This window comes from Alosa pseudoharengus, unplaced genomic scaffold, assembly GCF_046254945.1.
Source record: "Alosa pseudoharengus isolate Yale_2024_CS ecotype anadromous, Long Island Sound unplaced genomic scaffold, YU_APseudo_1.1 YU_APseudo_1.1_scf_22, whole genome shotgun sequence".
Classification (NCBI taxonomy): domain Eukaryota; kingdom Metazoa; phylum Chordata; class Actinopteri; order Clupeiformes; family Clupeidae; genus Alosa; species Alosa pseudoharengus.
Genome location: NW_027468680.1, coordinates 2632486 through 2659702, shown reverse-complemented (window position 1 = coordinate 2659702; position 27217 = coordinate 2632486). Strand labels below are relative to the sequence as shown.

Genomic DNA, 27217 nt, shown 5'->3' with positions numbered 1-27217 from the left:
TCTCCTCTCCTCTCCTCTCTCCTCCTCTCCTCTCCCCCTCTCTCTCTCCTCTTCATCCCCCCCTCTCTCTCCTCATCCCTCCCCTTCTCTCTCTCCTCCCCCGTTCCCTCTCCTCATCCCTCTCTCCTCCTCATCCCTCCCTTCTCTCTCTCCTCCCCCCCTCTCTCTCTCCTCATCCCTCTCTCTCCTCCTCCTCTCTCTCCTCATCCCTCTCTCTCTCTCCCCCTCTCTCTCTCCTCATCCCTCTCTCCTCCTCATCCCTCCCTTCTCTCTCTCCCCCCCCCTCTCTCCTCATCCCTCTCTCTCTCCTCCTCCTCTAGGTTCCCGCCATCTCTCTGGCCTATGAGACAGCGGAGAGTGACATCATGAAGAGGCAGCCCCGCAACCCAAAGACAGACAAGCTGGTCAACGAGAGGCTCATCAGTATGGCCTACGGACAGATCGGTCAGCACACACACACACACACACACACACACACACACACACACACACACTCATCAGTATGGCCTACGGACAGATCGGTCAGCACACACACACACACACACACACACACACACACACACACACACACTCATCAGTATGGCCTACGGACAGATCGGTCAGCACACACACACACACACACACACACACTCATCAGTATGGCCTACGGACAGATCGGTCAGCACACACACACACACACACACACTCATCAGTATGGCCTACGGACAGATCGGTCAGCACACACACACACACACACTCATCAGTATGGCCTAAAAAACAGATCGGTCAGCACACACACACACACACACACTCATCAGTATGGCCTACGGACAGATCGGTCAGCACACACACACACACACACACTCATCAGTATGGCCTACGGACAGATCGGTCAGCACACACACACACACACACACACACACACACTCATCAGTATGGCCTACGGAAAGATCGGTCAGCACACACACACACACACACACACACACACTCATCAGTATGGCCTACGGACAGATCGGTCAGCACACACACACACACACACACACACACACACACACACACTCATCAGTATGGCCTACGGACAGATCGGTCAGCACACACACACACACACACACACTCATCACACACACACACACACTCATCAGTGTGCTGATCGGTCAGCACACACACACACACACACACACACACACACACACACTCATCAGTATGGCCTACGGACAGATCGGTCAGCACACACACACACACACACACACACACTCATCAGTATGGCCTACGGACAGATCGGTCAGCACACACACACACACACACACACACACACACACACACACACACACACACTCATCAGTATGGCCTACGGACAGATCGGTCAGCACACACACACACACACACACACACACACTCATCAGTATGGCCTACGGACAGATCGGTCAGTGTGTCTGTCTCTCACACACACACACACACACACACACACACTCATCAGTATGGCCTACGGACAGATCGGTCAGTGTGTCTGTCTCTCACACACACACACACACACACACACACTCATCAGTATGGCCTACGGACAGATCGGTCAGTGTGTATGTCTCTCACACACACACACACACACACTCATCAGTATGGCCTACGGACAGATCGGTCAGTGTGTCTGTCTCTCACACACACACACACACACACACACACACACACACACATACACACTCATCAGTATGGCCTACGGACAGATCGGTCAGTGTGTCTGTCTCTCACACACACACACACACACACACACACACACACACACTCATCAGTATGAGTGGCTTTAAGTAATCATATAGTCACATTTATGTGTGTGTGTGCATTTGTCTGTATGCATTTGTGTGCTTGTGTGGGTTTGGTATATGTGTGTGTGCATGTGTGTGCGTGCGTACGTGTGTGTGTGTGTGCGTGCGTGTGTGTGTGCGTGTGTGTGTTTGGTATATGTGTGTGTGCGTGTGTGTGTGTGGGTTTGGTATATGTGTGTGTGCGTGTGTGTGGGTTTGGCATATGTGTGTGTGCGTGTGTGTGGGTTTGGTATATGTGTGTGTGCGTGCGTGCGTGTGGGTTTGGTATATGTGTGTGTGCGTGCGTACGTGTGTGTAGGCATGATCCAGGCTCTGGCAGGCTTCTTCACGTACTTTGTGATCCTGGCTGAGAACGGCTTCCTGCCCAGTGTCCTGGTGGGAAAGAGACTGGAGTGGGACGACCGCGCTAACAACGAGGTGGAGGACTACTACGGACAGCAATGGGTACACACACACACACGCACACACACACGCACACACACTTAACAAGGTTGTGAGCTTGAGCTTATCGTTAGACTGCCACTGTGGTTTGGCGTGCTCATGACAGCATGTATGTAAACACATTTAAAAAAAAAAAATGGTCTCGTGTACATGCAGTTTTATTTGCAAACGTAGATGGCCAGATATTCGTTTAGGAAAATACCCTGCTTCGTGTAAACATAGTCTTAGGTGAGCTTTAAAAACACTCAAGGAGGGAGCCAGGCTAGGCGCACACACGCACACTTAACAAGGTGGAGGACTACTACGGACAGCAATGGGTACACACACACGCACACACACGCGCACACGCACACACACACACACACACACACTTAACAAGGTGGAGGACTACTACGGACAGCAATGGGTACACACACACGCACACACACGCGCACACGCACACACACACACACACACACACTTAACAAGGTGGAGGACTACTACGGACAGCAATGGGTACACACACACACACACGCACGCACACACACACGCACACACACACACACACACTTAACAAGGTGGAGGACTACTACGGACAGCAATGGGTACACACACAAACACACACGCGCGCACACACGCGCACACACACACACTTAACAAGGTGGAGGACTACTACGGACAGCAATAGGTACACACACACACGCACACACACGCGCACACACGCACACGCACACACACACACACACACTTAACAAGGTGGAGGACTACTACGGACAGCAATGGGTACACACACACGCACACACACGCGCACACAGGCACACACACACACACACTTAACAAGGTGGAGGACTACTACGGACAGCAATGGGTACACACACACACGCACGCACGCACACGCACGCACACTTAACGAGGTGGAGGTTGTACCGACAGTAGCCTACTTGGTGACCTCGAGAAATGGAGATCTATGTGAAAACTCACCAGATTTCTCCTTTAAGAGATGTGCTAGTAAGAGATGCTAGCACCCATGCTAACCCTAACCCTAGCCTCCCAATGTTAAGAGATGCGCTAGATGCTAGCACCCATGCTAACCCTAGCCTCCCAATGTTAAGAGATGCGCTAGATGCTAGCACCCATGGGTTTTAGCTCACTTGCTAGTACACTCGCCTCCCAATGTTAAGAGATGCGCTAGATGCTAGCACCCATGGGTTTTAGCTCACTTGCTAGTACACTCGCCTCCCAATGTTAAGAGATGCGCTAGATGCTAGCACCCATGGGTTTTAACTCACTTGCTAGTACACTCGCCTCCCAATGTTAAGAGATGCGCTAGATGCTAGCACCCATGGGTTTTAGCTCACTTGCTAGTACACTCACCTCCCAATGTTAAGAGATGCACTAGATGCTAGCACCCATGGGTTTTAGCTCACTTGCTAGTACACTCGCCTCCCAATGTTAAGAGATGTGCTAGATGCTAGCACCCATGGGTTTTAGCCTCCCAATCTGAGGCGCACACATACAGGCACACACATTCTGTTTTCTATACATTATTCATGTTTTCTTTGTAATAATCCATCTTGTGTGTGTGTGTGTGTGTGTGTGTGTGTGTGTGCATCCTCAGACATATGAGCAGCGTAAGATTGTGGAGTTCACGTGCCATACAGCGTTCTTCACAAGCATCGTGGTGGTTCAGTGGGCCGACCTGATCATCTGCAAGACCAGGAGGAACTCACTCTTACAGCAGGGCATGAAGTAAGATGCCCTGTAACACACACACACACACACACACACACACCTCTGTGCAGCCAGACAGGCCTGTTGAAGGCCCAGCACAGCCCACACACACACACAAACGCACACACACACACACACACACACACACACACACACACACACACACAGACACACAGAACTAACCAGCATACGATCCGTGGGGGATTTGAGAGAGAGAGAGAAATACAATTCACCATACCGCGTATACAGCACGGCCCACCTGAACACACACAGCATGTTCCACCAAAACACACACACACACACACACACACACACACACACACACACAGAGCATGTTCCACCAAAACACACACACACACACACACACAGAGCATGTTCCACCAAAACACACACACACACACACACACACAGAGCATGTTCCACCAAAACACACACACACACACGCACACACACACACACACAGAGCATGTTCCACCAAAACACACACACACAGAGCATGTTCCACTAAAACACACACACACACACACACACACACAGCACAGCACAGCACAGCACAGCACAGTCCACCATAACACACACACACACAGCACAGTCCACCATAACACACACGGTCCACCATAGACTCCCAGAGCTGGTGGCCTACATGGCTGGTGGCTGCGTATTTCAGACAGGGGGGGTCAGAGAAGGAGAGGGGCAACAGAGAGCGGGTAGAACACAGAGGGGGGTAGAGAGAGAGGGGGGGGGCAGAACACAGAGAGCGGGTAGAACACAGAGAGGGGGGTAGAACACAGAGAGCGGGTAGAACACAGAGAGGGGGGCAGAACACAGAGAGCGGGTAGAACACAGAGAGGGGGGTAGAACACAGAGAGGGGGGGGGTAGAACACAGAGAGGGGGGGGGGGTAGAACACAGAGAGGGGGGTAGAACACAGAGAGGGGGGGGTAGAACACAGAGAGGGGGGGGGGGTAGAACACAGAGAGGGGGGTAGAACACAGAGAGGGAGGGGGGGGGGGTAGAACACAGAGAGGGGGGTAGAACACAGAGAGAGGGTAGAACACAGAGAGGGGGGGGGGTAGAACACAGAGAGGGGGGGGGTAGAACACAGAGAGGGGGGGGGGGGGGGTAGAACACAGAGAGGGGGGTAGAACCTGGTCTTTGAACCAGATTTTGTTTGCCAATAGGTTCGTTCTGAACAGAAACAGTATTTTAACGTTTCCGGTTTTGGTTCCCACCCTAAAATTGAACCACAAAAAAATATTGTTCCTGAACCGGTTAATAATAACATTCCATGTCAGCTGTCGGACAAAAATATATGTATGCTTTTAAACTGGCTATTAATAGTCACAATATTGTCTTTTAGACTCTATCCTACAGCAGACATAATAAAACACTAGGCCTCTGCTTTATACAAGCTGCACCAGTGTCTTCCTATAGCCTTTAGCCTGAATCATTTCCTGGCCAAACAAAAAAAATGCTGTCATATATACAGTATATTTTTGGTGGGTACTGTGATATTGGATTCTTGGATGCCTTCCCATTGTCTAAATGCCAAAATGAGGACTATTACGTTTTTCCAAACAAATTAAAGCTGTAGCCTTAACGTTAATGCTAGTTTTTTCCAACAATGTTCATCACGGCCTAGTAAAAAGAGAAAACAGGTGAAATGAAATCATTGAGATTTGGAGACTTAATAGGCCTTTTGATTGCCTGCTAGGGTCAAGCTCTGTCTGTCTGCACTCTCCACACATTCACTGAATGACAGGAGGTGACCCTCACTATTTCATTGAAGACACAAACCTTCCCAGGAACAAAAAAAGGACCGGTATTAAACGTTTACCACTATTGAAAAAAAATCGTTTCTGTTCCGGAACATAAAAAATCATAAAGTTTCTGGTTTCATTTTTGTTCCATGAACCGGTTCAAAGCCTTGGGCAGAACACAGAGAGGGTGGTAGAACACAGAGAGGGGGGTGGGGGGGGGGGGTAGAACACAGAGAGGGGGGGGTGTAGAACACAGAGGGGGGGGTAGAACACAGAGAGGGGGGTAGAACACAGAGAGGGGGGGGGGTGCAGAACACAGAGAGGGTGGTGGGGGGGGGGGGGGGTAGAACACAGAGGGGGGGGTAGAACACAGAGAGGGGGGGGGGTAGAACACAGAGAGGGGTGTAGAACACAGAGAGGGGGGGGGTGTAGAACACAGAGAGGGGGGTAGAACACAGAGAGGGGGGGGGTGTAGAACACAGAGGGGGGTGTAGAACACAGAGAGGGGGGGGTGTAGAACACAGAGGGGGGTGTAGAACACAGAGAGGGGGGGGGTGTAGAACACAGAGGGGGGGGTAGAGAGGCTGCAGATGTTAAAGTATTTGTATGCGTGTGTGTGTGCGCATGTGTGTGTGGAGAGAGAGACAGACAGAGAGGGAGAGAGAAGAAGGACAAACAGTGAGAGAGAGGAGGAGAGAGAGGAGGAGAGAGAAAGGAGGAGAGGCAGAGAAGGAGAGAGAGAGGAGGAGAGAGAAAGGAGGAGAGGCAGAGAAGGAGAGAAGGAGGAGAGAGAGAGGAGAGAGAGAGGAGGAGAGAGAGAGGAGAGAGGGAGAGAGGGAGAGAAGGAGAGAGGGAGAGAAGGAGGAGAGGGAGAGAAGGAGGAGATTGTTTCATGTCTCTCCTCTGCAGGCTCTTATTTGTTTGTTTTCCTGAAGAAGGAAGGAGTGTGTGTGTGAGCGTGTGTGTGTGTGTGTGTGTGTGTGTGAGCGTGTGTGTGTGTGTGTGTGTGAGTGTGTGTGTTTGTGTGTGTGAGCGTGTGTGTGTGTTTGTGTGTGTGTGTGTGAGTGTGTGTGTGTGTGTGAGCGTGTGTGTGTGAGCGTGTGTGTGTGTGTGTGTGTGTGTGTGTGTGTGTGTGCGTGTGTGTGAGCGTGTGTTGCTGTTGAAGAATCAGGAGATGTTGGTGTGTGTGCGTGCGTGCATGCGAGCGTGTGTGTGTGTGTGTGTGTGTGTGTGTGAGGTGGCACTGCACTCTTTGTTTGTTTTCCTGCGGCCATGGTTACTATTTGCATTCCATGCATTAGTATTGAACATGTTCAAAGAGAGGAGTGGCAGAGGGGAGTCTCACATGCCCAGACATACAGAGATCCAAATGACCTTTCTCACTCTCCCACGGTGAAGACAAGACATATTTTACCAATTAAGTCCACAGACAAACATAACATTCAAGTAAACAAATAAATGAGTAAACAATAAATGAGTAAATAAGAAGACACATACAATGAAGAAATAAGAGCAGCAAAATTGGGTTGAAATTGTGCATATACAGTCAATATAATAGTCAGGCCAATAAATGGCTGAGGTAGTTCTGTTTGACCTAAGTAAGCAAGTGGCATAGTGGTGCAAGTTATGTAAGAGCAGCAGACGTGTTGTGTTTTCAGGACAACAGGACAACAACAACAAGTTGCAAAGTGTGCAAAGTGTGCAAGTGTACAAGTGGAGTAGTGCAAGGCAGCCATTGTGGGTCCAAAGTCCAGGATGTTATGTAGCTGAGGGTGGAGGGGGGAGAGAGTTCAGCATCCTAACAGCCTGGTGTTTGAAGCTGTTGGTGAGTCTGGTGGTGCGGGAGCGCAGGCTTCTGTACCTCTTCCCAGAGGGCAGTAGATCAAACAGATTGTGAGCGGGGTGACTTGCATCACTCAAAATTGTGGTCGCCTTGCGGGTGAGGTGGGTGGTGTAAATGTCCTTCAGGGAGGGGAGTGAAGCACCAATAATCCTTCCAGCTGTGTTCACTATGCGCTGCAGGGCTTTCCTGTTGTATTCAGTGCAGCTTCCGCCCCACACAGCGATACAGCTGGAGAGGATGCTCTCAAGGGTGCCTTGGTAGAATGTGGTCATGATGGCTGGTGGAGCACTTGCTCGCCTGAGTTTCCGCAGGAAGTAGAGGCGGCGCTGAGCTTTCTTCGCCAGTGATGCAGTGTTGGTGGTCCAGGAGAGGTCTTCACTGATGTGCACCCCCAGGAATTTGGTGCTGCTCACTCTCTCCACCACAGCACCGTCTATGGCAAGCCGATTGAGCATTTATTCTGATATCTTGATATCAGGCATAATTGTCATGTACATGTAAGCCATTTTTGTCAACTAGTTAACTAGTGAGCCATGTTTGTGTGAACTAGTTAACTAGTGAGGGCCAAAATATGCACACTAGTTAACTAGTGGGAGCCAAAAGGCTCACTAGTTAAATAGTGAACACATTTTAACTAGTAAAGGCCAAAATGCATACCAGTCAGCTAGTTGAAGGCTTTTGGATCTCACTAGCTAACTAGTGACAGCCAAAAATGTGCACATGTTTACTAGTGAAGGCAAAACACCTCACTAGTTAACTAGTTGCAGTAGGTTAATGTCACTAGTTATACACTAGTACACATTGGCCTTCACTAGTTAACTAGTTGACATGTTTGGCCTTACTAGTTTACTAGTAATGGAACAGGACATGCTCACTAGTTAACTAGTGAGCATATCTGCATTATTAATGCCTTTCACTAGCTTATAGAGGGCATTTTGAGCCTTACATGTTAGCTAGTGAGGACAAAACACTGTCCATAATGAACTAGCAGGAGAAAAATGCCATTCACACTAGTAAACTAGTGGAATTTGAATAAATACACAAACGGCTGGCATTTTGTGCAACTAGTTAACTAGTGGGACGTAACATTGTCATAGTGTGCAACTAGTTAACTAGTGGGACGTAACATTGTCATAGTGTGCAACTAGTTAACTAGTGGGACGTAACATTGTCATAGTGTGCAACTAGTTAACTAGTGGGACGTAACATTGTCATAGTGTGCAAAGTTAACTAGTGGGACGTAACATTGTCATAGTGTGCGATGTCGCACTTGCATGCAAAGAAGGCGGAACAAGGATTTTGATTGGTCCATTTAGGACTCAGAAACCTAGAAAACATGGCTGACAAAAACGGTCAGCTTGTTTCTCTTTTTAGGTGTGACTAGTTAACTAGTGAACAAAATATACATGCCACTAGTTTACTAGTAAGGCCCACAAAACCCTCACTAGTAAACTAGTGGGTATTTTTGCCTTTACATGTTAACAAGTGAGCGTTTTGGCATCTCACTAGTTAACTAGTGGGGCTGCAATGGCCTTCACTAGTTAACTAGTGGGCATTTTGGGGCACACTAGTAAACTAGTGACACTTTTTGCACCTCACTAGTTAACTAGTCGAATGGAAATTGCCATAACTAGTTCACTAGTGGGTGTTTTGGTGCACACTAGTAAACTAGTGACACTTTTTAGACCTCACTAGTTAACTAGCGGGCATTTGTGTCTTCACTAGTTAACTAGTGAGCAGTTCTGCCTTCACTAGTTTACATGTAAGTGTCACATTAAAGCCACTAGTTTACTAGTTAAAGTTCCTTTGGCCAGCATGTTAACTTGTGTGCCACATGCAAATGTTGTGGGTGGGATTTTGTGAAATTGTGCGCTGTGATTGGTTGTCATGTTCTATTTGGACATAGGGAGCCAATAGAAAGCCTCATTTTCCAGAGTTCTCCGCCTCCTAATTTTAATTCTGCGCCACTAGCTGACTAGTGTGAATTTAGGCTTCAACTAGTTTACTAGTATACATTTATGACCTCACTAGTTAACTAGTTTGGACAAAGGATGCATCAACTAGTTAACTAGTGAGCCTGCTGTCATCACCTAGCTAGCTAGTAAGCCATTTATGGTTCACTAGTTAACTAGTGACATTGACCTACTCCAACTAGTTAACTAGTGAGGAGTTTTGCCTTCACTAGTAAACATGTGCACATTTTTGGCTGTCACTAGTTAACTAGTGAGACCCAAAAGCCTTCAACTAGCTGACTGGTATGCATTTTGGCCTTTACTAGTTAACTAGTGGGCATTTCTGGCTCTCACTAGTTAACTAGTGAAGCTAATATGTGTTCACTAGTTAACTAGTGGGCATTTATGCTGTCACTAGTTAACTAGTGTTCACAAACATGGCTCACTAGTTGACAAAAATGGCTTGCATGTTGGCCTGATATCAAGATATCAGAATAAATGCCCAAGCGGCTGGCCAAATTACATAGAAGTTAACAAGTGGGAATTTGACATTCAGTAGTCAGCTAATAAACATTTTTGTACCTTACTAGTTGACTAGTAAAATATAGAAGTTTTTAAACTAGTTAACTAGTGCACATTTCAGTGTCCACTAGTTAACTAGTGAACATGCTGAGCATTACTAGTTAACTAGTAAGATATGAAACATATGAACTAGTTAACTAGAGAGAATTTGGGCCATACCAGTTAACTAGTGAGCATTTTGGCTGTCACTAGTTAACTAGTTCACACAGAAATGGCTCACTAGTTAACTAGTGGACAGAAATGGCTTGCATGTACATGACAATTATGCCTGATATCAAGATATCTGAATAAATGCTCAATCGGCTTGCCATAACCGTCGATGGTCAGTGGCAGGTGTTGGGTGTGACCTCTCTGGAAGTCAACAACAATCTCCTTGGTCTTGCTGATGTTCAGCAGGAGGTTGTTGTCCCTGCACCATGTGGTCAGAAGGTCGACCTCCAACCTGTATTGAGTCTCACCGCCCTTGGTGATGAGATCCACCAGAGTTGTGTCGTCAGCAAATTTCACTATGTGGTTGTTGCTGTAGGTTGCAGTGCAGTCATGCGTCAGCAGGGTGAAGAGCAGCGGACTGAGCACGCAGCCTTGGGGGGCCCCTGTGCTCAGTGTGATGCTGCTTGAGATATTGTTGCCAACACGTACTACTTGAGGCCTCTGACAGAGGAAGTCCAGTAGCCAGTTGCAGAGGTAGGTACTGAGTCCCAGTTTGTCAAGTTTGCAGATGAGTTGTTGTGGTATTATGGTGTTGAATGCAGAACTGAAGTCTATAAACAGCAATCTTACAAATGAGTCTCTTTTTTCTAGGTGGGTGAGGGCTGGGTGGAGAGAGGGCTGGGCAGAACAGATTGCATCCTCTGTGGACCGTTTGGCTCGGTATGCAAACTGCAAGGGGTCCAGGGTGAGGGGGAGAATGGATTTGATGTGTGACATGACAAGCCGCTCAAAGCACTTCATGATGGGTGTCAGTGCCACAGGGCGGTAGTCATTGAAGCAGGATGGAGCAGTTTTCTTCGGCACAGGGAGAGGAGAGGAGAGGAGGAGGAGGAGGAGGTGGGGAGGAGGAGGAGGGGAAAGAAAAGAGAGAGTGTGTGTGTGCGCTTGCATATGTGCGTGTACTACGTATGTGTGTGTGTGTGCGTGTGTGTGCATGCATGTGTATGTGTGCGTGTACTATGTTGCAGTGGAATAACGCCGTTTAAAAGAACGGCGTTAGGTAACGACGTTATTTTTTCACTAACGGGGTAATCTAACTAATTACTTTTTCCGTCGTTACAACGCCGTTAACGTTACTGGACGTTAAATGCGGTGCGTTACTATGCGTTGATTGAATAAACTGTGTAATCCGAACGCACCCTGGCTCACAGCTAGTGAGGAGGTGGGTTAATAATGACGTAAGTGATTATGATTGGCTAAGGCAGAGTCATGTTTCATGATAGCCAATCAGAGCCAGTGTTTTTACACACTTGCCAGCACACGTGCCACACACATACACGCAACCGCTAAAATAGAGATTCGACGAAACAGCAGAGGTCAGGAGCAATCCGAAAAGTTGGCCTTTTCAAGGTGGAGATATAAGCACTACTTCAAATTCATCAAGGCAAGAATGTGCATGTAATGTGTTCATTATGTCCAGGAGCGAAGACTTTGTCGACATCCGTTGTAAGCAACTCTAATTTAATAAAGCATCTCACACACGCATCTAAAGCTAGTGGCCAAAAACACCGATACCTCCACCACAGATGATAGCTCGCCATCCACTAGCAAAGAAGGACTCGGAGCAAAGTCCTCCAAGCAGCAAAAGCTAGATCTCTCTGCCTCACAACAAAAACCTATGACACAGGCTGAAGTCAACCATAGATGTGCAATATCTTGAATTTCCCCTTGGGGATCAATAAAGTATCTATCTATCTATCTATCTATCTATCTAATAAATATTGAAAGTTATGTAGCCTACAAACACCTGTCTGTTGTACTCATTTCAACTGGCTGCTCAAAAAATCCAAAATCTTTGACATATAGCAACTTTTTTTTTTGTAACAGTAACGCAAATAGTTACTTTCCCTGGCAACGAGTTACTCTTATCATAGAGTAATTCAGTTACTAACTCAGTTACTTTTTGGAACAAGTAGTGAGTAACTATAACTAATTACTTTTTTAAAGTAATGTTCCCAGCACTGACTATGTGTGTGTGAGTGACGTGTGTGTGTGTGTGTGTGTGTGTGTGTGTGTGTGTGCAGGTGAAATGATCAGGCATGTTTAATAAGTGTGATGAGGTGCTCCTGCTGTTTGATCTCACGCTCTGCTGTCATCTGCTCTCATTGCATCTGTGAAGCTCCATACATACATACATACATACATATATACACATACATACATACATACATACACACGTACATACATACATACATACGTTTTCTGTGTGTGTTTATGGGAATGAGATCCTGATCTGTACATGAGTGAGTGTGAGATCCAGATCCTTCACTTTCTGTGTGTGTGTGCGTGTGTTTGTGTGTGTGTGTGTGTAGGAATCGGATCCTGATCTTTGGCTTGTTTGCGGAGACGGCTCTGGCTGCTTTCCTTTCCTACTGCCCTGGCATGGACATAGCTTTGAGGATGTACCCATTAAAGTAAGTCTCACACACACACACACATGGACCACACATACACACACACACACACACACAAACACACAGACACACACGCATGAAACACACACACACACTTACGCATTTCTGTTTCACACTCAAAGCCACACACTCTCTCTCTTGCTCTCTCTCTCTCTCTCTCTCACACACACACACACACACATGTACACACATTTTGATATGCCTTTCTGCTTGACACACAATGCCCTGCTGCCACACACACACACACACACACACACACACACACACACACACACACACACACACACACACACACACGGAAGGCTGTGATGCATGGAAAATGCATTAGGACTACAAGCAATCTGTAGCTTTTCTACTTCCAGTTCCACAGCGCCCAGTCTAGTCCAGTCCAGTTCCGTCTCCTTTATTCGCCTGTCCTGCTGATGGACCAGCACCCCCCCACACACACACACTGCACCCCACCCCCACCGCACCACTGTCCCCCCGTTGTTGGTTTTATTAGCGTGACTGTTAATGATGCAGTGTTGCCAAATCATACAGAAATGTAATCTCTCTGTCCCTCTCTCTCTCTCTGTCCCTCACTCTCTCCTCCATCTCTCTCTTTCTCTCTCCTCCATCTCTCTGTCTCCTCCATCTCTCTCTCCCTGTCTTTCTCTCTCCTCCATCTCTCTCTTTCTCTCTCCTCCATCTCTCTCTCCTCCATCTCTCTCTCTCTGCCACCCGTCCTCCAGGATATCCTGGTGGTTCTGTGCCTTCCCCTACAGCCTCCTGATCTTCATCTACGATGAGATACGCAAGTTCATCATACGCAGGCAGCCTGGAGGTGAGTCAGTGCACCCTGAGAGAGTCAAAACACCTACACCACCCTCACAGAGAGAGAGACAGGACCTCACAGAGTCAAAACACCTACACCACCCTCACAGATAGAGAGAGACAGGACCTCACAGAGTCAAAACACCTACACCACCCTCACAGAGAGAGGCAGGACCTCACAGAGTCAAAACACCTACACCACCCTCAGAGAGAGAGACAGACAGGACAGCTACACCACTCTCAGAGAGAGAGAGACAGGAGACCTAGTCCACCCTCAGAGAGAGACAGACAGGAGAGCTACACCACTCTCAGAGAGAGAGAGACAGACAGGACAGCTACACCACTCTCAGAGAGAGAGAGACAGGACACCTAGGCCACCAAAATGTTCTAGCTTAAGATGATGATACAAGGGGCAACTTTTTGGGCAATGTTTCTGAGCGACACTTGGGCAACATAATTTCTATCTGAACAATTTGGATACTTATGGGCAACGTTTTGAGATAATTCAATCAGAGTGCTAGCAATGAATCACATGACCATCTGCGAGCTTCTGAAAATTTTAACAAAGATGGTAGCATCACGACAGTGAAGCAAGGAAAAAGAGAGGCTTTTTATATCGAGTGTTTATGTTGAAACCCAAACTGGGCATTTTACCTCATGAAATGCTTAATAAAACAACTAACATCTATTGTTATGTGCTGAGGTCGTTAAGAAGATATTGTTTGTCTTTTTCAGTAAACTGTTAGCTACCATTGCTCCATTGAGATCTAATGGAATTTAGCGTTTTGCTAACAAAATTATCGCAAGCAAGTTGCAAGTTGTATGTTGCCTCATTGGTTGCCCTGTGTCTCACCTGGTTGCCCTGTGTCTCACCTGGTTGCCCTGATTGGTTGCCCTGTGTCTCACCTGGTTGCCCTGTGTCTCACCTGGTTGCCCTGATTGGTTGCCCTGTGTCTCACCTGGTTGCCTGTTGCCCACAAAATGTCCCTGTGTATCATCAGCTTTACAGTTAGCCGTCAGGGAGCCGGAGGGAAATGAAATCTCTCATAGCTTCCTAGTGAGGGGAAATTAAATCTCTCATAGCTACCTAGTTAGGGGAAATGACATCTCTCATAGCTTCCTAGTGAAGGGAAATGAAATCTCTCATAGCTACCTAGTGAGGGGAAATTAAATCTCTCATAGCCTACCTAGCTACCTAGTGAGGGGAAATGAAATCTCTCATAGCTACCTAGCTACCTAGTGAGGGGAAATGAAATCTCTCATAGCCTACCTAGCTACCTAGTGAGGGGAAATAAAATCTCTCATAGCTACCTAGTTAGGGGAAATGACATCTCTCATAGCTTCCTAGTGAGGGGAAAGGAAATCTCTCATAGCTACCTAGTGAGGGGAAATTAAATCTCTCATAGCCTACCTAGCTACCTAGTGAGGGGAAATGACATCTCTCATAGCTACCTAGTGAGGGGAAATTAAATCTCTCATAGCCTACCTAGCTACCTAGTGAGGGGAAATTAAATCTCTCATAGCTACCTAGTTAGGGGAAATTACATCTCTCATAGCTTCCTAGTGAGGGGAAATGACATCTCTCATAGCCTACCTAGCTACCTACTGAGGGGAAATGACATCTCTCATAGCTACCTTGTTAGAGGAAATTACATCTCTCATAGCTTCCTAGTGAGGGGAAATTAAATCTGTCATAGCTACCTAGTGAGGGGAAATTAAATCTGTCATAGCTTCCTAGTGAGGGGAAATGACATATCTCATAGCCTACCTAGCTACCTACTGAGGGGAAATTACATCTCTCATAGCTACCTAGTGAGGGGAAATGACATCTCTCATAGCCTACATAGCTACCTAGTGAGGGGAAATGACATATCTCATAGCCTACATAGCTACCTAGTGAGGGGAAATGACATCTCTCATAGCTAATCTCTCATAGCTACCTAGTGAGAGGCCTGGCCATGGTGAGTGGCGCAGAGCTTGTCTATTCTGAGGCGGTAACATGTTTTAACGCAGGACAGATACATTGTGCACATGTTCCCATGGTGATGACATGAAAACAGTCTTGTATGACGACTCACGGGTAGCCTATGTGTTATTTTACCAATAGAAACCAATAGAAAGCGTCTTTTCTATGTTCCATTTATGTAACCTATCAGACGTGTTTAATTTTTGGAAGAGGAAAAAATGCTTCAGATGAAATAATTTGGCGGAGCCCCTGCAGTACCTAGGGGGCGAGAACCTCCTGAAGACCACTGACCTAGACCACTGACCACTGCCCTAGACCACTGACCTAGACCACTGCCCTAGACCACTGACCTAGACCACTGACCACTGACCTAGACCACTGACCTAGACCACTGCCCTAGACCACTGCCCTAGACCACTGACCTAGACCACTGCCCTAGACCACTGCCCTAGACCACTGACCTAGACCACTGACCACTGCCCTAGACCACTGACCTAGACCACTGCCCTAGACCACTGACCTAGACCACTGACCACTGCCCTAGACCACTGACCTAGACCACTGCCCTAGACCACTGACCTAGACCACTGACCTAGACCACTGCCCTAGACCACTGACCTAGACCACTGCCCTAGACCACTGCCCTAGACCACTGCCCTAGACCACTGACCTAGACCACTGACCACTGCCCTAGACCACTGACCTAGACCACTGCCCTAGACCACTGACCTAGACCACTGCCCTAGACCACTGACCTAGACCACTGCCCTAGACCACTGCCAGAGAGAGAGAGACAGAGAGAGAGAGAACATCTAATGGAGACTAGATGATTCCTCGCAGAGCAAATCAAAGTGGCTAAACCATACATAACATAGGCTATAGTACTCATAATAAGGGTCATATCAGCTGTGAGATATCTCCTGTGTGTGTGTGTATGTGTGTGTCTGTGTGTGTGTATGTGTATGTGTGAGTGACCACGTATTCTTGGTTGTCTTGATTCTGCAGGCTGGGTGGAGATGGAATCGTACTATTAAACCAAATCAACACATCGTCCCTTCTTCAGTATGCTGCTGTGTAGAGCAGGGCCAGCGTATTTCTGTGGGTACATCTCTGAGAGTGTGTGTGTGAGAGAGAGAGAGAGAGAGAGAGAGGCTTGCAGAGTAGCAACACCAAAACAGACCCAGACCTGCATGATCCAGAGGCTTCCCTGTGTGTGTTTGTGTGTGTGGTCTTGGTCCAGAAGGCTCCCATAACATTTGGGAAAAATGAGGGAATACAGTTGTGAATTAATTAATTAATTAATGGATGTATGATGGATGGAGTGAAAGAAAAAAGGAAAGAAAGAAAAAAATGAGTGAATGAATGAGTGAGTGAGTGAGTAAGTACAGTAAGTGAGTGAGTGGATGAGTGAGTGAGTGAGTAAGTGGATGAATGAGTGAGTGAGTGAGTGAGTGAGTGAGTGGATGAATGAGTGAGTAAGTGAGGGAATGAGTCAGGTCTGCCTTGACTGGTAAATACTGAATGCTGCTGCCATGCTCAGTCATGTGACACGTGTATGGAACCTTCGCATTTGAAATGAATGTGTGCAGCAAAGACGCCACATATCAATGAGCTGTATTTGTGAAAATAAAGAATTAAGACAATTATTATTTTGTGTTTGGGCCTGTCTTTGTGTACGCATGTTAAAGAATGACTATGAGCAGTGGTGTGCACAGAGGGGACGCCAGACAAGGGCAGGGGGGGGGGCACCTACCGCACGACATGGGATTACAAGGTTATGATATGTCAAGGGCACCTACGCCACGACATGGGATTACAAGGTTATGATATGTCAAGGGCACCTACGCCACGACATGGGATTACAAGGTTATGATATGTCAAGGGCACCTACATGTACGCCACGACATAGGATTACAAGGTTATGATATGTCAAGGGCACCTACGCCACGACATGGGATTACAAGGTTATGATATGTCAAGGGCACCTACGCCACGACATGGGATTACAAGGTTATGATATGTCAAGGGCACCTACGCCACGACATGAGATTACAAGGTTATGATGTGTCAAGGGCACCTACAACATAGGACATATCCCAGTGGGCACATTGCCATTTAGCTAGGAAAAAAAACGAAACCACAAACTTTATGATTTTTTTTATGTTCCGGAACAGAAAAGTTTTTTTTAAATAGTGGTAACCGGTCCTTTTTTTGTTCCTGGGAAGGTTTGTGTCTTCAATGAAATGGTGAGGGTCACCTCCTGTCATTCAGTGAATGCGTGGAGAGTGCAGACAGACAGAGCTTGACCCTAGCAGGCAATCAAAAGGCCTATTAAGTCTCCAAATCTCAATGATTTCATTTCACCTGTTTTCTCTTTTTATTAGGCCGTGATGAACATTGTTGGAAAAAACTAGCATTAACGTTAAAGCTACAGCTTTAATTTGTTTGGAAAAATGTAATAGTCCTCATTTTGGCATTTAGACAATTGGAAGGCATCCAAGAATCCAATATTACAGTACCCATCAAAAATATACTGTATATATGACAGCATTTTTTGTTTTCAATTTTAGGGTGGGAACCAAAACGGAAATGTTAAAATACTGTTTCTGTTCTGAACGAACCAATTGGCAAAAAATTCTGGTTCAAAGCCCTGGTCAAGGGCGCCTACAACATGGGATTACAAGGTTATAATGTGTACAGCATGAGCCTCTAAAGGTAAAATGAAGAACCTCCCACCCACCTCTGACATGAAGAGGACCCACCCACCTCTGAAAGGCGGTAACTCAGCTGGGGGGGTCCCGAGAATAATTAAAAAAAAATAACCCTTTAAATTAAGACTTATGGTCTGTTTTGTGGAAAGAAATGGACAGATTGAGATTTATAAATATGACATAGCCATCAACATATTTAAGACATCTTGATGTGAAAAAAGATGGCAATTACAAAGCATGATCATCACATCACGGCAAGCACTGTGTTGTTTGACTGAGGACTCTCATTCAGATATCAGGGGTGAATAGCATAGCCCATGGAGTATGATTGAGATATCAGGACTAACATAGCCCATGGAGTATGATTGAGATATCAGGGGTGAATAACATAGCCTATGGAGTATGATTGAGGGGCCCGATTAAGTGTGAGAGACCCCATATCTCGGTCCTCCTACATGATTATTGAGACAGATCAGGATCCAGATTTGGGAATTTGGACTCACGTCATGGCACTGACTTTGGGAAAACTCCCCCTAGAGGGCACAAGACTGTAGTGCACTACATCTCATTGTACTGGGATTTGTTCCTTTCCATTGCTTCATAGCGCCACAGTGCTGTCTAAGATGGCACTGCCACAGTGCTATGTAGAAGGCACATCATAGTGCCACAGTGCTATGTAGAAGGCACATCATAGTGCCACAGTGCTATCTAGAGGGCACATCATTGTGCCACAGTGCTATGTAGAAGGCACATCATAGTGCCACAGTGCTATCTAGAGGGCACATCATTGTGCCACAGTGCTATCTAGAGGGCACATCATTGTGCCACAGTGCTAAGAGGGCACATCATTGTGCCACAGTGCTATCTAGAGGGCACAGCATTTTGTTTCTTCTATCAGAACCTGTAGGGAACCTCAAGTTTATCCTATTGTAAGTGCACCTACCACATATTCTCCAATGCAGTTGCATCCATTAGGAAACATCTCTAAATTGATGCAAGTATGGACGCCTACTTCACTGCATCACATTTTATCCACTAGAGGAGCACCTACTGTATGTTGGCACTTCTTTCTCACATGTAATTTACAGGGCTGCATTCCACTGCATTCTGTACCGGAAATGACACCCTTCGGAACACTGGCATGTACTGTAGGGGGCAGCATAGAGGGCACTCGATAATGGCACCCTTTATGGCACCCTCTATGGCACCCTTTATAGCACCCTCTATGGCACCCTTTATAGCACCCTCTATGGCACCCTTTATGGCACCCTCTATGGCACCCTGTATGGCACCCTTTATGGCACCCTCTATGGCACCCTTTATGGCTCCCTCTATGGCACCCTTTATGGCACCCTCTATGGCACCCTTTATAGCACCCTCTATGGCACCCTTTTACAATGGAAGGGCACACATGGCAAGTACAGACCATTTGAATGGGCAGCTTTTATAGGATGTTGCTTTACGTTTACAACACTAGAAGGGCACTCATTAAGACATGTTCTTCAAACATAAAGGCTAGCCAATAGGACACTTATATATGAAACATGTTTTTCCTGTAATGGCTACTTATGAGTAGCCTAGAAATCTAGACGCGCCCCTAGCGTCAGCAAATTACATTTGCTGCTAGGGCTATTCTAGCAACTCTCCGTTGGCTTGTGAGCTCCAGAAATCGAAACTTAATCAGGCATTGAAATCGTGTATAGAGTAGTTTGGTGGGCTTAACATAATGATTGATGGCAGAGTTGCAACGGTTTGGCTTGAATTCCCTGCTACTTGAAAACAAATATCCTATTGCGTCCTATTGCGTGCAGAGGGAATTTGAAATACAACTGATTATCCCGCCCCTCGGACTGAGCACTGCGAACGGTGAGTGCCCAGACCCTACATTTTAATGTGGGTCTGGCTTGCCAGGCTAACTTATGAGGGCACTTTGGGGGGGGGGGGGGTAATAGTCTCGGCCAGTGGTTGTCAAAGCGTGGGGCGGACAGGTGAGGCACGAGGAACAGGAGAAGATTTGTTCATTTGCGCCTATCTTTAATAATTAATATTTGTATATATTATATTATATTATATTATATGTATATATTACATTGTGATACATAGATTCAAAACAAAATAGCCACACACAAACATAAGAGTCATAAACATATATACATATGTGTGTGTGTGTGTATATATATATATATATATATATATATATAGTTTTTTTATATATTACCTTGCCTACTCTCTTATATGTCCATATTTATTTTATGCTTGTCTCTAGACTTTATTCTTGCACTGTTGGACTTACTCATTTGCACCATCACCATGACACTCACTCACAGAGAGCACCTTACCTTACTATGCACAGAGAATCACAGGCTCAGTCCCTGCCTGTCATTGCAAGCACCTCTTGATTAATCACCCACTATGTGGATACTGTTTTTAGAATTGATTTAGATTAAGTTATTAAGTTATTTAGTATAATTTGTATTTTAGTATATCCTTTATCTTCTACTGTCCTTATTGCTTTAAGTTGTGTTTTTATATTATATATTTGTAATTACTTTTTTCTGCTGTGAATGTGTGTGTGATGTCTGTATGCTACTGAGACCTTGAATTTCCCCTTGGGGATCAATAAAGTATCTATCTATCCATCTATCTATCTACCTATCTAAGTAGGCCTATTTTAACGTTACCATTTTGCCGGTTGATGGGGTCAGGTGGGGCTTGAAAATTCCCCACCTCCACCTCCTACCATTTTGACAGATTTTCCCATAAAGCATTTCGCTGTCCACGCTGAGCAAAGACCTTCCAAGCTTACAAACCAATTAACGGTGTTCAGTGGTCAGTGGTCAATTCAGCAACAGTAAAGAAATTCATAAATCAAGACCATTTTCAAATCCGTTTACCTTCTGAAGATGGCCGCCAAAATAGACGAATTATAAATATTTCGTCATAACCGGTGTACAACTTCCTGTCCTCAAATTGCAAAACATGGCGTTGCTTTTAAGGTCAGTGCACTTCTCCTCTGTTTCAAGTCATTTTTGAGCATAAATTCAAGAGCATTGACGCAATGTTCATTATTAGTTATTTCTTTTCCTTAGTTGTATGGGTTTAATGGTGCGTTAATCTCACACATTCCATCTTTGACATAGCAAGACGCCGACTAGCTGCTAGCCCAAATGCTAAGAAGACAAGTCTATGCCAGTCTGTGATCCCTAGCGTTAGTTAGTGGGCAACTTTGGTACATCCAAACGAAATGGTATCCTTATTTTACTGCTGATAATAGTCTTTCATAGTTCAGTTTAAAAGAGATGCTGTATGTGCAGCAGAGATAATGTTTACATAACGTGATGTGTGATGAAGCTAACAGCTGAGTGTGTTAACGTCAACGTTACTGGAAAACTCAACTATTTGCAAGCATGGTAACGTTACAGGCTAATATCAATGTCAAGTTGTCAACGTGAGTTGAGGTTAATGTTATCAGCTAAATAGCATGAAAATCGTCTAGTGGACGTTGTAGTCGCTTTCAGTCTTGTGGTTATTGAAAAATAGATGGTTGTATGGACCCAAGTCATAAGCAACTGTCTTGTCTAGCCAATACATTAATTGAAAGTTTCTGTCTTCGATGCTGTCCTAACCGGATTCTCAAGGCTAACGTCGGTATGATGGGGAATACATACCTAAATACATTCAAGCATACAAGACGGCTTAATAAAGTTATCACAGTCGGTTTGGAGCATATGGTCTCATGACATTAGTGCGACCTCTATTCTAGAACTATACTATTCTCAGGATAGTATCTGACAATGCTATATGATATAATATAATGCTAACTAACTAATGTGTAATGTGACTTGTATGTCATGTCTGTGTCTTCTGAATGGACCTTGAGTCTGGCAATAAAAGTTGATGTTGATGATGATGATGATGATGACGACGATGACGACTAACAGTATGGGAGGTCAATCAGGGGTCACGCATCACTTCCAACCGAACTTTGCCCGCCAGTGACATCCGGACGGGAGCTTTGATCTCAGTTTATGGTGTTGTTGAAAGCAAGTTATTAACACGTGTTGACTATTCTGTGCGATGTCTGTACTCTTAACCGTTTAGCCGCCAGGGTTTTAAAAAACCAACACTGGATTTTGACATTTACTTTTCAAGAGGCCATGGCTTGAAAGTGGTCAGAGATAAAGTCCTACTGTGAAAATCATTCAGTATGATCAAAAGTTTATGAAGGGGGTACGTTTACTCATCTAATTTGCATATTATGACGTCACTAAAGTACATAAAGTAGGCTAATAAATCTGTTTCAGGTGACTTTGTAGTTCCTCAGAGCCCTGTTTTTACTCTCCCTGCTGTCTTTACCACGTCCATTACAGAAACTAGCATCACGTCTACCACTGCCACCTTCAGCTATGTTGGACAAAGGGTCGAAATAAAGACTGTATGCTTAGTGGACACTGTCGTGCAAATGCAAAGACACACCTCCATTCATACGCACCGTGATTATAATAGATGATCGGTGTCATCCCCAAAAGTCAGGTATTCTTTTTCAGAATTAGAATCAGAATTAGAATAGGTGAACAACAGATCCAAGTCTTAATCACATGTGAACGTTTTATTCACCATTTGGTGTATTTGTGCTTCAATTTGCGCAAAAACGATGACCAGAATCACTTCTGTGTAAATAATAATAATAATAATAATAATAATAATAATAATACGTTTATTTTATATAGCGCCTTTCTCAAACCCAAGTCGCTTTACATAGTAGGAAATACAAACAAATGCACGTATTGTCCTGTTTTGTCATGTTTTCTCCACCGGAGATGGGGCTTGAATCGAAGCTCTAGATATCTGCCATCTAGTGGTCAAGAGTACAAGGTTACGAGATTTTACATTGTACTCGGGTCTATCGTCTGTTTTATTCAGTAATGAGGCTTGTTGCAATATTGCGACTTGGGTGGTTAGAGGGTTAAAACAGTGTCTTATGGCCGAAGTTGTTAAGGGAATGTGTGCAAGAGCAATAAGTGCGACCGCAGGGGCGTGGTACCCTAGTGGCTGAGAGGCGTGGCTAGCAAGCAGTAGCCAGAAAAACTGAGGGTTCAATATCTGCTGCCACCGTCGTGCACAAAGGCACCAAACCCAGAATATAAGTATAAGTATATATACTCTTTTGATCCCGTGAGGGAAATTTGGTCTCTGCATTTATCCCAATCCGTGAATTAGTGAAACACACTCAGCACACAGTGAACACACAGTGAGGTGAAGCACACACTAATCCCGGCACAGTGAGCTGCCTGCATCAACAGCGGTGCTCGGGGAGCAGTGAGGGGTTAGGTGCCTTGCTCAAGGGCACTTCAGCCGTGCCTACTGGTGGAGGTTCGAACCGGCAACCCTCCGGTTACAGGTCCGAAGTGCTAACCAGTAGGCCACGGCTGCCCTAAACTCAGAGTAACTCAGTGACTGGCCCTTGTAAGTCTGTGTATGAGTCTGTGTGTAAGTCTGTGTGTGAGTCTGTGTGTGAGCCTGTGTATGAGTGGCTTTGGACAAAAGACTCAGCCAAAAGAATAAGGAAAGGTGTTTACACGTGATGCTGGTGCAGTACTCAACAAGCGCAACAGTCCACTGGCCCGGGGCAAGTAGCGCAACAGTCCACTGGCCCGGGGCAAGTAGAGCAACAGTCCACTGGCCCGGGGCAAGTAGAAGAGCATGTCGGGGAAGTTGGAGTCCAGAGTTTTCTGCCCGCGCTAACTAGCTACGCATGTGATAACGCTAACTATCTACGCATGTGATAATGCTAACGGGCTACGCATGTGATAACGCTAACTAGCTACGCATGTGATAACGCTAACTAGCTACGCATGTGATAATGCTAACTGGCTACGCATGTGATAACGCTAACTGGCTAAGCATGTGAGGCTACTAGGGATGCAGCGCTAACTGGCTACGCATGTGAGGCTACTAAACTAAATAGGGAGCTCATTACAGCATAATAAATAACATTTTGTGCAAAAGTGAGTAGGTCCCAAGGGGCCAGTGGGGGGTCAAGCTGGACACTGAGGCTTGAAGGATACGTTACGTTTAAGAGTGTTTGTGTCAGTCAAATCCATAAGTGTGATTCACCATGCAATCGTGTATGTTTGTGTGTGTTTGTGTTTACAGGTCGATTGCCCGACCGGGTCTCTATGTGTCCCGATCACAGTTTGGAGTCCTCTACAGACAGTGAGTCCTGCTGCTGTGTGTGTGTATTTTGGTTATTTTGAGTGTACAGTGTGTTTGGGTTTTGTAAGTTGGGAAATTCATGTGATTGACGATAGCATTCTATCTGTAGAGGACTTTATGTAGAGAATATTGTCCTTTCTGTGTTTGTATGTGTATGTGTGTGTGGGATGTGTGTGCATACAAGCCTTGGAGTTGTCTAATTAGCCACGCATGGTTGCAGTAAGTCAAGTCTATCTGCGTGTGTGTGTGTGCGTGTGTGTGTGTGTGTGTATATGTGTGTGGTATGAATTATGCAAACATCTGTTCTCTCCGATGCTCTGTTTACCAGTGCTGTTCCCATGGGAACAACAGCAAAGGAGGAGATGAATAAATTTTGGGCCAAAAACACCCGACTGAACCGGCCCATGTCTCCACACATCACCATCTACAGGTGTGTGTGTGTGTGTGTGTGTGTGTGTGTGTGTGTAAGATTGGGTGCATGTGTGCTGGTAAGTGTGGATGACATCACCATCTACAGGTGTTTGTGTGTGTGTGTGTTTTTGATGAAACTACGTTGGATCTGCATTGACATGGTAACGTGTTGACATGGTAACTTGTGTCGTCTGGCAGCTGGTCCATTCCCATGGTGATGTCAATCACTCATCGAGGAACAGGAGTTGGCCTTAGTGGAGGTACACACACACACACACACACACACACACACACACTCAAACTCAACTCTAATACTCCATACTGGACACAGGTTGGCGTCTGACCACTCCGTGCCCGTCACACTCTTCACTATTCTGTCAGATTAAAGGCAAAAAAGCCCAAAGAATATGGAATTAAGAATCTCTTGTTGTTATGGAATTAAGAACACACTTGGAATAGAGTTCCGAAGCCATGACGTACTGTTGTCAAGGCAGCGATATCACTGGATCTAAACAAATCAATCTACCATTAGAAATCACCATAGCGGTGCCCAAAGATTCTAGAGCGGAGCAAGATAGATCAGTTACGTCATAGGCATGAAGTACGCTCTGAGCCTGACAGGGCGCCATTTTAATAAGCTCAGCGCAAAATTTCATATACAGTTCCAATTCTATGAGCCCACCTGAACAGCTGTTTTTAACGTTGCCAGCTGTTTTTTTTTTTCTTTCTCGGTAATGAACTGCAAGACCTGGCAGTGTGAAAGACCCGATTGATCTTTTCCCAAGTTTACACTGAATAAGGAGAGGTAAATAGGCCTATTATTTAGACAGAAGTAGCTATTGCACTGGTAAATAGATCACATAAATTCCCATTGAGAGACTGTATAGCCTAGCCTACTGATAAGCTAGCTAGCAGGCAAACTAACTTAGCTAACGTTATATTATCACCGTGTTTCTTATTTCTACCTGTAGGCTATAAGTTAACCCTTTGTTCACCGCCTGCTTAAACACAGCGCATAAGATAGGCTATCAATCACTAATAAGGTCGAGATTTCACTCAAGCGTCTGATGTTCATAGCTTAAATAAATGCAAATGGTAGGCCTAGCTAAACACAACCGTGCTTGACACTATTGTATCGTTTCCATGCAGTCAAAAACTCCCAAATTGTCCTGCTTGCCTATGTAAAATGCATATGACCACAGAAGTTCGTTTTCAAAAATCATTAGCCTATTTACAGGCTGCAGCCAACTTAAAACACGTCCAGATGAATCTAACCGTTGAACTTAATGTGCAAACAATTTGCTTGAGTTATAAAATAGCTGTAGTCCTATTATTTAGGCCTACTCATCTAGGCCTACTGTAAATCCTCAAATTATGGCATGGGTCTTTTCTTTACTTATAGGCTGCGTAAGCACATGCCTTTATTTAATTAAGCATTATTTACTTTTTATTATAGGCTGCGCAATTGTGCATCTTAAGCCTCTCGCAAGCTCAAAAGAGGGCAGCACGCGACTGAGCTTGAGAGCGACGTGAGACCCGTGGTGTAATTATTAACTTTCAGTGTTTTACGATGTCTTTGTAAATTAGGCCTACGTTTAATTAAAAAGTGTTTCTTGCGTGCGTTCTTTCTCTCATTCCCTCTCCAAAATGTTCCTGTTCTAGGCTGATCAAGTGCATGAACCCAGCATCGCTGTGCGCGTCACATGAATCACAATTGAAACAATAGATTGACCATCTTGAACAACTGAAAAGCCTTATCATAAGCATGTTACATTCATGACATGATAAATGGAACTTATAGAACGAAAATGACAAATTAGGCAACGTTTTAAACTTGCGCAAAACTGATGAACCCAGCATCGGTGCGTCGCATAAATCAAAACACAAATTGAAGCAACACTGACCATTGGACAATCCTACCACAAAACCTTTCCATAGGCATTCAACGTTTATGACATAAGAAGTGGAATATGAACGCATTTCATCACACCTGACAATTAAACGGAGCTGTGGCTGTTTGCGATTTGACTGATTCTTGAGGTTTCAGCGCAGTGTTTACTTGCATGCGCGTCTTTTTAAGATGGTGAGCGTAAACGAAGGAAAGCCCTCTAATCGGACGGGCAAGACTGCAAGTAGACGGGCCTAGGCCCGTTCGTGGCTACGCGTAGGCCTATGTCAAACAGATGCTTTCTCTTCGATCTCCACAAATTAAGCTACAGTTAATTCCTTAGCCGTTTGAATAAATTTCGTCGGTCACAACAAACCAATAAATAATAAATATCCGTTATTGTTATCTGCCCTAAAATTCCATATTGGTGCATCTCTAATAGATATGTGTACACACACACACTGTATAACCCCTGTAGTCTCCATCGGCGTGCCCCCCATCC

At 45.5% G+C, this 27217-nt stretch overlaps 2 protein-coding genes across 3 annotated transcripts in view; both read left to right on the top strand.

Moving 5' to 3' along the window:
* LOC143139624 (sodium/potassium-transporting ATPase subunit alpha-3-like) overlaps nucleotides 1–17106 on the top strand; it is a 37736-nt gene extending 20630 nt beyond the window's left edge. The window contains exons 9-14 of the mRNA XM_076300236.1: nucleotides 321–444; nucleotides 2098–2243; nucleotides 3838–3968; nucleotides 12609–12710; nucleotides 13442–13533; nucleotides 16495–17106. Of these exons, the coding sequence (XP_076156351.1) occupies nucleotides 321–444; nucleotides 2098–2243; nucleotides 3838–3968; nucleotides 12609–12710; nucleotides 13442–13533; nucleotides 16495–16523 (624 nt within the window). The 3' untranslated portion in view covers nucleotides 16524–17106. The remainder of the gene's footprint in view (nucleotides 1–320; nucleotides 445–2097; nucleotides 2244–3837; nucleotides 3969–12608; nucleotides 12711–13441; nucleotides 13534–16494) is intronic.
* Nucleotides 17107–21151: 4045 nt separating this feature from the next.
* Nucleotides 21152–27217, top strand: part of sdhc (succinate dehydrogenase complex, subunit C, integral membrane protein) — a 7239-nt gene continuing 1173 nt past the window's right edge. The window contains exons 1-4 of one of the 2 annotated variants that reach the window (XM_076300235.1): nucleotides 21152–21196; nucleotides 24357–24416; nucleotides 24745–24846; nucleotides 25026–25087. In XM_076300235.1, the coding sequence (XP_076156350.1) occupies nucleotides 21180–21196; nucleotides 24357–24416; nucleotides 24745–24846; nucleotides 25026–25087 (241 nt within the window). In that variant the 5' untranslated portion in view covers nucleotides 21152–21179. Of the gene's footprint in view, nucleotides 21197–24356; nucleotides 24417–24744; nucleotides 24934–25025; nucleotides 25088–27217 lie in introns of both variants that reach the window. The other variant, XM_076300234.1, reaches the window with a different exon arrangement.